The sequence below is a fragment of the Centrocercus urophasianus genome, unplaced genomic scaffold (genome assembly GCF_019232065.1).
Source record: "Centrocercus urophasianus isolate 14NV4802_14NV808 unplaced genomic scaffold, USGS_Curo_1.0 seq_19, whole genome shotgun sequence".
NCBI classification, from domain to species: domain Eukaryota; kingdom Metazoa; phylum Chordata; class Aves; order Galliformes; family Phasianidae; genus Centrocercus; species Centrocercus urophasianus.
The window spans coordinates 18,822,572-18,834,564 of NW_024884744.1; the positions used below are offsets into that span (position 1 = coordinate 18,822,572).

The following is an 11,993-nucleotide window of genomic DNA, read 5'->3' on the forward strand; positions in this document are numbered from 1 at the left end:
TGGGGATGCCCATCAAAATTGACACGAAGGTCACAGAGATCTCGCTTTCATGTCAGTGCTGCAAACTGGTTTGCAAGGGTCATGGAGTCTCCTTCTCTGGAGATGTTCAAGACCTGCCCGGATGCCTTCCTGTGCGACCTGCTGTAGGGAACCTGCTTTGGCAGGGGGTTGGACTCGATGAGCTCTGGAGGTCCCTTCCAACCCCTACAATTCTGTGATTCTGTGATCCTCTCTTTGCTGCTCCATCCTAGCCCAGCAAGACAGCACAACAAGCAAGGCAATCACAGCATGTATTTTCTGCAGACCGCAGACCAGAATTATCAAAGCCAATTCTTCCTCAGCACCTCCAAATCTGTCCTCTAGAACATCTTAACTTTCTACTTCCACGTACTTTAAAACAACCCTCCTAAAAAAAAAGCCAACGCTATTTTTATTAAAAAAAAAAAAGTATTCCTCTCATTTTCCTGAGCAGACAAACTGCCCTCGCTCAGGCTTTCCAAAACCAAAATACGATTTGGCAGCAGTTAGGCTGGAAAAGTTTCAGTCCAAATGCCAAGAGTTGGAAAAAACGGAGAGTTATAAAACAGAGGTATAGAATGGAAACTTCTGTCCGAGCCAGAGCTGCAGGAACCACTGGCTGCCAGCTGCAGCAAACAGCAGCTGAGCTGGGACTTTGTGCTGCAGGGATCTGCATCTGTTTGCAGACTGAACCCTCCAGTAAACAGCGTGTCCACGGAAGGAAGCATTTTGTATTTTACACCACTGCTGATAAACGGCCAGGGCAGAGCACACAAAGTTAGAGGAATCCAAATAAATAGACTCCCTCATTTAAAAAATGCAGTCGGTTTTTTCCCCCCTCTCGGTGCATTTCAGCGGCCTTCCCAATGAAAAAGTGATCTCCCCTTTTTTGGCAGAGTGAAAAGTGGTAATCAATGATTACATCTAGGAGTTACACTGAACTTGTTATTTCCTTTCTTAACCAGAAATATACAAACAAGTCAGTGATTGTAGAGCTCTGTTTATCCATGTTCCTTCTGAAGACTGTTAGATCTCTGTCCAAACATGGCTTGAAATATCAAAAACACTTCAGAAGCTCCCTGATACTAAATATCATGAATGTTATGTATAAACAAAAATGGCATTTATGAATACAGACTATGCATAAACCATATTTGTTATAAAGAATGAGATGGCAAGGAATACCATTCATTAAGTAGCAGCTTTCACAGCTAAAATGTGGGGATATTAAAGCTCCACAGCTAGTTTTTTAATCCAGAGGTTGGAAAAGTAAAGACAATCATCTTTTTTAGTACTTCTTAAATATCCTCTATTTTGATTTGAACAAATAGCTCGTATGGAAATGGTTCCTGCCCCCATACATGGAGACCTGCTAAAGGGAGATGCATCATTTCTCTAAATCCACGTGCTCAGCCAAATGTGCCTCAAATGCTGTTCAGCTTTCTGAGCATTCTCTCTGCCACTTCATCCCACAGCTGTTTCTACCTGTCACTTACCAACAGCAATCCTGATTTGTCCCAGAATTAGGCCAATAGCTGCAGGAGCCAACAGAACACGCAAGATTTATAAAACTGCTTACTGGTATCAACATATCCAAGGGAACCAAAATGATGACGATGAGATCCCTACCAATAGGACTAATCCTATCAGCCCGTTTCCACAAGTTCAAACACCCACAGCTACATAGCAAACAGTATTTGGGAAGCTTCCATTTGTGCTCTCAGCTGTCCTGCTCTCAGCCCACAAGTGGGCAGCACGTCTTGCTGCAGAGCTGGCTGCACAGAAGCACTGCTGCTATGCACCCACTCCACGGCTAAAATAGCTGCTGCTTCCAACATCCGGACACTCAGCTACCACAGGCACAAGTTAAACACACAGTTTGCTCTCCATCTTTCTTCTTTAGCATCCCACAGATCGTTTTAAGCACCGTTTATCGCTGACCTGCAACTGTGGCAAACTTAAATTAGCACGCCCTACGCGAAGTATGAAATTATACACGTGGAAACAGAAGAGCGAGGCACAGCTCCCGGCACCACACGGGTCCCATCTGTGCTGAGGCAGCAAGGCCCAGCACGCGTAGTCCTGCTTCCAAGCTCTGTGTGATTTTAGGAGCAAGCCTTCAGCAGGACTCCTAGCTCACACTGGTGGCTGATGTGCACACCAACATTTGTAAGCAATACCAAGCCACAGCAACCTCAGCCCGTGTGCTGCTCTCCATGGACAATACACAGCCACCTCCGCCAGTGCGGCAGCAGAACCTGCTTCAGCTCCTGTTGGGTAGCTTGAAAACTCTTCTTTTACAGGTGGAAATGTCGAAGCAGTGGAACTGTGGAGATTCACTCCCACTCTGAAGAGGATTTATTACCTCTTTGACAATCCAGATGGTGCACATTTTCACCTTAAGTCCAGCTTCTTTTTTTTCCTTAAGGAATTTTTGTCACAGTATTTCTACATAGCGTTCAAATCAAGTTCACTCCAACATGGGAATTGCAAAATCAAATAAGAATTTTTGAGCCATTTTAAGCTACATTATTATGGAACGTATTTGGCATAATTTAAAAAAAAAAAAACATAAAATTAAGATTTTTCTACAAGATTATTTTTTTCCTACAATTCCCGATTTATTTTTAATAGAATCTGCAGGCAAGTTACTCTACAGATGTAAGCCTCTGGCTCATTAATTAAGGTTAGCTTTAAAATCTGTGATCACTTAGAAGTTCACGAAGCACTACAGCAGCTCACTGCCAGCTGAACCAGCTCTACACAACAAACATGCTCCTCCAGAGCAGCTGGACCTGCTGGGTGCCTGGAAGTAGGAGAACAGTAATTTGTGGACATGGGAAAAGATCCCCAAGAGGGAGGGAATTATGTGAACAAACCTGGGAAACGTGTACTCCAGCAAGCAGCACGTGGAGACAAAATGGTCCCCAGTTCCAAGAGAGATCTAGTGCTGAAATACACGAGCTGCATGCAGAAGATCCACCTAAGTGTGACCAGGAGATGAGCAAAATTCTCTGTTATTTTCCATACTGGAAGAGAAGAGAGTCCAGCATGCTCTATCAGACAGGTGCACCATGTCAAGCTTTAAACAACTTGGTGGCTGAAACCAAGAAGGGATATGAATGCCTAGTTATAAAAATGACCCCTTTTGACAGCACCAGGATGCCCTCAAAAACAAGCAGTGTGCCACTCCAAGACATTCGTGCTCCTAACAGAACATCTCAGTGCCCATTCGGCTCACATAGGCTGCAGAACAGTTTAATCCAGGCTGAGAAACTACATGATGAGAGATTGACAATGGCTCCCAGTGCTGCTAATGACAAGGCTGTACTCATTTGTGCAAATCACTACATCTCCTTCACCACGCCACTCCATGGCATGTAAAATGCATGTACTCTAGGAACTTGCATGGCATCATTTCACACTTACTGTATAAATACACACATGCATATGCAAGTTAAAGATAGAGTGCGTTATTTCAAATACAATGCTTTGCCTCCCTTTACTCACAGATATAAAACCACAAGCCTTTGTCCAGCAATTACACTTACGTGTCAAAACCAGCAGCTAAGCTGGCATCAACAAGACTGGACGCAGGCTTTCACCAGGAGGCATGAAGGCACCACACATTTCACTTGGCATTTGTGTGTTCATCCAAAGCCCAACCGTGAACACATGAACACATGAACACATGAACACATGAACACATGAACACACACTCAGGCACCAGCAGCTGAAGTTTAGCTCTGGCCATGCTAACACTCACACCCTGCAGGGCTCACATGGACTCAACAGAGCTGACAGCCCAGAGCTATTCGTAACTACAGCAGCTTGCTACAGACTACATAGGCAAGGTTACTTTCCCATAATACTCCCTATGTGTCTCAAATGAAGAGGATCAACCTCAGGGAAGATTATATACTTGTTTTATGTGTAAACTTCCACATAAAGTGCCAAAAAAAGGCTGGCACATATCTGTTAGAAACCTACCTGAGGGAAATATTTTAAAACACTAAGGAAATAAGAGAGTCATAAAAGATTCCCCACACAAACCAGGACTTCTGTTTCATAGGAAAGATCAGAACTATCTTTTTATAAGGTTTTGTACCTAATTCAGCCTTTCTCTATCTGATGCAACCTATTAGCTGTCCTAACATCATTCCCTGCTGTACTTTGGACACAGCTTTGATACCACAGCACAGTTAATAAATACCAGCAGGCCAGATGAGCTAAGGCTGGAGCTCTGCTGGTTCTCCCACTTCCAGCAGACCTCCTCATGTCTACAGCTTTGGGCTGGCTCCCCCAGTCTGCCAGGGAAGCAGATTGAGAGGCCCAACACTGCTAAGCCAGGCTGATTTCACTTACACAGGACAGCTCTAAAGAGGACTGTCCATGAAGCAGGTTTTTTGGTTCTGCTATTTTTTAAGCTAATAAACACTTTACCTCTTCCATTTTGCATTAAGGTGCCAGCAAGCACTGAGCATAAGCATTCTACCAGAAGAGGCAGAAGAAAAGCAACCCAGGGAGCAGGGAAGTCAAACAAGTAAACCCAGATCTTGGGACTGGGAAAGTGCACCTGCACACAAGCATTTCTCAGCTGCCAAGGCTTTCTGAGCCCCTTGTGGAGCCTTCACCTCTCCCAGCTCGATATGAGCAGGCGTTAATAGTGCAAATTCTTCATCCTACATTTGTCCATTTCAAGCCTGGGAAGAAACAGCTTCTGATATTAACAGAACAAAACTTCAGGAGCGTCCCTAAACTTGCAATACAAGCCCTCAACATCCAACATCACAGTCCTTAAAAACCCCAAACCTCTCACGTTAGGTGTCACCATCCCAGCACAGCTTCTGAAACGTTCATTGCGTATTATCACCTTCTTACACAAGCAGGCACATTTAAGCCCTTGCCAACAACGCTCTGTGTTACAAGGAGAAACAGATGGCACAAAGGCAAGCTTTTGCAACCCTGTTTATTGAACGTTCCCAAGGTTGTGCTATCAGCAGACACCTCGCTCAATGTCAAGTCCCTTTTTTGGGAGGTACCAACTGAAAGTTTCTCAGACCTGCCTCTAAGCATGCTGTATTTCTGTGGCTGGCACTGCGTTTTCCTCACAAGTTCCTAATTTTTAAATAAAACACACAAAATTAGGTTGTGTGTTAGCTACTTTGGAAGATATTTGAAAGGAATTCAATAAAGGAGTTGAAGCACTGCACATACGTGAGAGAATTAAGCCATGCATCGGTTCACCTCACTTGATCTCTTCCAGACAGAACAATTCCAAGCAGGAAGCTCTCAGCACGCTCCCAATAAGTTAAAGGAAGCTTAACAAGAGGTCAGCTTCACATCAGCTCTGTGTTAAGCTGAGCAATACAGCTCTCCTACATTTATTGCTGCCTTTATATTGCACTTGTGTTTCAAGGACCGTGGTAACGCTCGATCTGCATTCCACTAAAAGGATTCTGGATTTTAAGCTTTACAGGAATACTCACATTATTTCTCCCTTTCTGAAATATAACCTTTTTCCCCCCATACAATGGGACATTGAAAGAACTGCAAGTAATAAATTGTTCCTATAACACAAAGTTCATAGCTTCCCTTAGAAGAAGGCTGTCTATGAAAGCTATGGCTTTACCTTTCCCCACCCAACACCACACATTCTTACATAGCATCAGAAGAGTCAGGTCCCCAAACACAAAATAACAGGTTTATAAAGCACACGGCAGAACCCAAAAGTTGCAAAGCTTCAATTACTTTATTTTAAACCCTACAATAACTCCAAACGTTAAACAGTGAATTACTAACTTTTGCTGCTGAGGTCAGACAAAAATAAGCCCTAAGGCTGCTGATTTGCCATATTTAGGATGGCCAAAGCGGAGCAATGACAAACATCTGGTATGATTCTTTCTGGAATTTTGACTATTTCTTCCCAGTCGGGGAAGCAGAGCACAGAGCTCACTGACACAGCATCTCGATTCTTTCGGTACAGCGCTTAATAGGATTCAAGCAGGCTGCCCTCCCACATATTTAAGCTGTTAATACTTCTGCAGCAGTGGCGAAAAGCCTTCAAGGAGCTGAGCACACAGAGCACAAGGGAGCAGACAGGGGGAAGCCTCCTGTACCACGTCTGAGGCACCAGGTCCTGCATGGGGACACAGCGGGCAGGTTGGGTACATGGGAAAGGGAACGAAGCCACAGGGCAAGGAAAGCTGCTGCTGTAGCACAACATCAAGTGCTTCTCACTGCCAAACTCTGAAGTAGGAAAAGAGATGCACAGCAGGAAAAAAAATGCAAAGTTCTACTCAAAAACAACTTGGTAAACTTCAAGTGTAACAATTTCACCCCTGGCTCAGAACGCTCACGTGTAGCACTGAGCATAACTCCCATAAGGAAGCACACGTTTTCCACATAACAACATATTTAATTCCACGTTACAGCAGCAATTCCATTCAGTGCCCTACAAGCCAGTGCAGAGAAGAAACTGGGCCAGAGCGAGCAGACAGCAAAAGTCCTCATATAAATGTGTTACCTCAGAGGAAACAGGTGAAAGAAATGGAAACTGTGATCTCTATAACCTACACCTGCTATTTCACTTACCTGGGTTTTAGGACAGCACAGACCTATCTGCCATCAGTATCTCCCAGCAATGGCATGGAAGCAGTCCCACTGCTCCCTCTAATGCAGACGTATGTGCTGTGCTCTGACAGACCAAACAGATACAGATGTAATGCTTTCCATGTGCAGCTCTACTGTAAATGAAGGCAAAGCATCCAGCAGCTATAAAAACACAGCTTCCTCCACCTGCAAATTCCTGCAGTGCTGCTGCTCACATTGCTGCCTTTCAGGACCCTCACAGCTAAGAAGACAAACCGAACTCAGCTCACACTGCTCCACTTACACGAGCTTGCCCAATTTTTTATGCTGATCCAAGGCTTCCAAGAAAAAGGAAAAGCTGGCAAAGCTTCTATGGCAAGACCCCACTTACTCTGAAGTAAGTTGAGTTTTCCAGCCATTTACCATAGTTTGCAAAAGCACCCATTTGGGCAGATCTAGCTTAGAGGGGACAGATATCCCTTGGTATGGCACATGGAAAATCTGAGTGAAATAAGCTGAATGTAAGACTATAAAAATGAAGTGGTTTGGAAAGGAAAATAGAAAGCATAATCACACAAATTTCAGGTTTTTTAAACTACAGAAAGCATTTAAGCATTTCTCCAAGCCCTAGCATTCAGGACACGCTCCTCAGAGAGTTCTTCCTCAGTGTGCTTTAAACATCAGCTCCCTTAAACGGATTAAATTCACAATTAAAAACTTACGATGCAGAACAGAGACCCTGGATCTTAGACAGCAGACAGCGTATTTTAGCTGCACTGCACCTTTAACTCACTCTTCTAGGTAATACAGAAGCACCAAGGAAAAATTTCCCTTTCTATTTTACACCCCATCCCATCAGTGATGCCATTTTGTCTGTCCCCTTTTTGCTCCCCGGTGAGTTAGAAAAAGCTTGGCTGATGGGGAAGAGCTACCAAAGGAAGGTACCCACCAGCATCTGCCACAACACAGCTAAGTATTTTAAACTGGCATTGGATAAAGGAGAAAATAAGAAGAAAAAGTAGCAGCAATTTGCCCTCTTCTATTTAAATTGCAGGTGTGGATCATTTTAGACTGCCTTCTAAGGGATACAAAATATGAAGCTCCTACTTCAGCTCCCCCACAGCTCTGCAGAGAAAGAGCCCCTCTGCAGACGATGAGTACTGTGCCAACAAGCATCTTCTGAGGACAAAGTTCTTCACTGCAGTCCTTAAAGGCAGCAGGGAGAGTGTCTTTTGCCATGATACACATCTCCCTTTGATGGCAGAATCAAAAGAAAAGCTTTTGTATTTATCCTTCAGTTCTGCTCCTTTTAAGACTTCACCACCTTCCTTAACTTCAGAGTTTTAAAGGAAACAGATAATAAAAACCATGAATGGTTCTCCACAATAAACTTTTATATGCAAGCAAGATCCATGTTTAACCAGTAAGATGACACAACTTCCTTGGGAGCACCACATCATTTTCAGATTAACTGCCCATGCCTCCTCTCAAGCTCTCACTTGAGACACTTTTGCCTCCCTGGGAGGCTCAGACAAGCAGCAAAGCACATTCCACCTCTACACACTGTGCCCCAGACCCAGCTCCATCTCTGGGCACTGCTGCAGCCAGAGCCTCAACCCCTCTACCACAGCTGCTCCACCATGAATTTCTCCCAGTGCTGCTACAAAGAGCTGTCCATCCAAGGCTATGTCTCCTAGTTAGCAACACGACTGACTTATGCTAACCAAGAACAAAATGAGAATTCTAAGAACTTTTTTAAATTATTATTACTTTTATTTGAAAGAGAACCACCCCAGTGGTTTGAGTGTGGTTCATACTCCTCAAGGCAGATTTCCTCAGCAAGCATACTTTTAAATACTGACCTTCAGGAAGCTGTGACAAGCAAAAACTTTCTAACATGAACAAATCCACTTGAGGATACAAATTATTAAAATTATTAACGAAAAGTAGCAAATACAAAAGCCTTTCTGCTCTCCCAGCTGCCAAAGCAATGAAGATGCATATGGCAAACAAGAAGTTTGGCACAAGACATTTGGTGCTCCCCCAAAGCAAATAACAGTTGAAATTTCTGGCGAAAGTATGTGCTTCTATTTAAATAAGTGTCTGGTAAAACCACAAACATCTGTTACTCTGCAAGATTTTAAAAAACAAGAGGTCCTACTCATTTAGCTGCTCCTAAGCAGGTAAAATCCCTACAGGAATCTTTCCTCTGATATTACCTCAAAATGTCCCAGCTCTGTTTTGCAGCACATCCCATCCGCATTACGTTACCCAAAGCTAAGTGTACTTGAAATCAGGTTCACACCTCTCTTACCTCAACGTCAAGTACTTCCACCGTGTTGTCCAACATCTTTATCTTGATCTGCAGGTCCCTCTCATGCGTTCTGGCAGGTGATAATGCCATTGCAGTAGAGAGATTCTGTCCCGGCTCCAAAGTGCTCACCCCAGCGTTCTTCTGGACACCCAAGCGAGAGCCAGGAGTCTGCAGGACCCTGTATGTTCCTTCTATCTCTCCCATTTCTCAACACCAAGCAAAGTCCACATGAAACCTAGAATAGAGAATTGCAGCATCCCAGGTGAAAACACCATCAACGTACAGCCCTTGTCTCTTCATCCCATCATCAAAACAAAGAACAAACGTGATGAAATACTGCCAAAAAAAAAAAAACCCAGCTGCTGAGGAGGAGGATAACTACTGCAGAAAACAGTTAGAAAATAGGATACTCAAACTTTTGCCCTCCCCACTCCTTAAGCGCTGACATTTTCATTTCTGCCCAATTAATTTTTCTGCTGATTTTGCTCCCTAAACCAGGTCACCACAACCAGCAAACACTGCTGACGGCACAAGAAAAGCCACGAGGAACAGCCAAGGGGAGCGCAAGGCTCCTCCTTCAGTGGTACCAAACCAGCCCGCTGGCTTTGCTACAAAGTCACGACACACCCCGAGATAACAGGAGCAATTAACTTTCTTCATCCTTTAAAGTGATGAATCTCATAAAACTGTGACCATTTCAACCAATGCTGGCGGCTCAGAGCTGCCATAATGCAGATTTCTGTGGCAGATAACTGCATCTTACTAGCAAGCCTCCACTGCACCCAGACTAAATCAGTGGGCAAAAATCTCAGTTAAAGAGATCTACTGCAGCTCAAGCAGGCCAACCTCTACGGAGCGTCCTTGCTTTCATGGTGTGGCAGCAGTTGTTGCAAGCAGAACAGATGTTTAATTTGACGCAGAGGAAAAAAGCACAACAAAAGCCCTCAGAGCTGTTGTTTGTGTTCCCAATGCCCTATAGCGGGGCCAAACATTTGGTGCCATGTGCTATGCAACGATGAGAACACAGAAGAGGGGATCAAGCTGCTCAGCAGCTTCCAGATCTGCAGCCTGCTCCTGGGTGCAGCACACAGCTTCCTGCCTGCTCCAAGGGAACAGCAGCTCCAAAGGGCAGCCTCTGCAGCTAGGGCCAGCTCTTGTGTTCTGGGGCTTGTACAGCTCAACTGGACAAACTTGCCGTGGCACAGGAGGCATGTCTGAGCAGCATACCTATCCCTGCTAAGGGGCTGGGCTGGCTCCATCCTTCAGAGACCACCCCAGCAGCACAGCTGGAAACCACCACGGGGAGGCAGCCCCAGCCCTCCTGCTGCTGATTTTCACAACAAGAAAGCATGAGAAGGATGATCTCAACCTGAAAAGTATGCACGTACTGCCCATTGGCTGACCTACCAGTTCCAGTTATGATACATTAGAAGGAAGTTCCTTTCTCAGACTGGTTTGTGTATTTTATTTCACCATCCTCTCCTGATTGTGCGGCCACTCATCCACTGCCAAGACCTAAAACCTTTAGATCACAAGATTGGAAACCACCTCCACAGCAGAAATCTGCAGACACTTGCACAAGTAACATCTCTAACTACCAACACAAAGAGAAACCAGAGCTGGCTGCCACAATATCACTTTGATACAGAACCTCCTAGAACTTGAAAGTGTAGGAAGGTTTTACTGCTGTTATTCAGAAGCTTACAAGCAACCCAAGTTAACTCACAATTAATTATACATATCACCATTAGGTTGTTTAGCAGAGAACCACTCCACAAACACGTTCATCCTGCTCTAAGTCAACAGTCACTATAAGGGACAGGCACTGCTGGGGGTGCCTAAGGAATAAAGCCCTCCAGCTGCCTTCTGCTCAGCTGCAGCCAGATGGTACCTGAAGGTATGTAACACAGGTGGCCAAACTAAAAATCAACCAGGAGATCCTGGGTTTTTACTAGCTGTAGTGATAAGGCAGGAGAGCGCAAAGCCATGACAAACAAGCTGCAGGTGGCAAAGTCCTTCCTCACAGGTGTTACCAGGAAAAGTGAATGCCACTGGGCACTCTCACATCAATGCAGAATTAAAACGTTGTTAGCACAGAATTACATTTCCCTTGCGTTCACCCAGCCCGTTCTTCTTTGCCTGAAGCGCTTACCCTGATCATCTCCTTACAAACAGAGACCAGACATCAAAAATAAGCAATACAGTGCTTATCAGCTAGCAATAAATTTGCAAAGGTAGCTTCAAGTAGCCCTTCAAGCACAGCATCTTCTGGTCATTGACAGTCACTGCAGCGCTCCATCCTCAGCCTCCACGCAGAACGAGCTGGGTGCCTCGTGCTCCCATACATACGGGGCCACAGGAGCTCACAGACAGCTCTGGAAACAAGCTTCAGCTCACCAGGCGCCAGCGTTCAGGCGTTACTGCCGTCACCACCTCAGGTCACCGCTCAGCAGAACCGCCACAGCAGCACCATCCGATGCATCAGAAACCCAACGAACGTGCTGAGAAGGCCGCAGTCCTCAGCCGTGCCTGCCGCTGCCTTCAGCCCACGCTCCTCACTTCCAGCACAAGCTCCATCTCCCCTCCCACCACACGAAGGGGCCGCGCTCCCATGGCCGTGCTGGGCGCTACACAACACGGCGCAGACCCCGAGCCGCCCCGGCACGGCAGCCGCCGTCCCAGGCAGGGGAGGCAGAACACGCAGCACACACCGACAGGCCGTCGGGCTGCTCGCCGCCGAATACAGCCAAACCCCGCATTCCTTCCACCAAACCTCCCCCGTCGCCTCATCGCAGCTCCATTACGACAAAACGGCCGAAGCGCGACGAGGCGGCAGCGGACCGAGCGCGGAGCAGGAGTCGGCGGCGCGCAGGCACCGTCGCCCCGAACGCAAACTCACGCACCGGACGGAACTCCGGGCTCCCGACGCGGCTCCGAGCGGCTCCCCCGGCGGCCGCAGCCCGCACCCGAGGCCGCGGCCCAGCGCCAGGCCGCTCTCCGGCCCGCCCGCCGTGCCGCCCGGCTCCGGGCTCCCCCTCGCTCGCTGCCCGCCCCGCCCCGGGCACGGCGC

At 46.2% G+C, this 11,993-nt stretch overlaps 1 protein-coding gene across 6 annotated transcripts in view; it reads right to left on the reverse strand.

Annotated features, from left to right (window-relative positions):
- FARP2 (FERM, ARH/RhoGEF and pleckstrin domain protein 2) overlaps positions 1-11,993 on the reverse strand; it is a 59,027-nt gene that overhangs the window by 46,472 nt on the left and 562 nt on the right. For 4 of the 6 annotated variants that reach the window (XR_006169149.1, XM_042820630.1, XM_042820628.1 and 1 more), the window contains exons 1-2: positions 11,827-11,897; positions 8,924-9,158 (exon numbers count right to left, since the gene is read on the reverse strand). Coding sequence is in view for 4 of the 6 variants with exons in the window: in XM_042820630.1 (XP_042676564.1) it covers positions 8,924-9,127 (204 nt within the window). In the remaining 2 variants the exon portion in view is untranslated. Of the gene's footprint in view, positions 1-6,612; positions 6,719-8,923; positions 9,159-11,826; positions 11,898-11,993 lie in introns of those variants that run through there. The other 2 variants (XM_042820629.1, XM_042820631.1) reach the window with 2 other exon arrangements.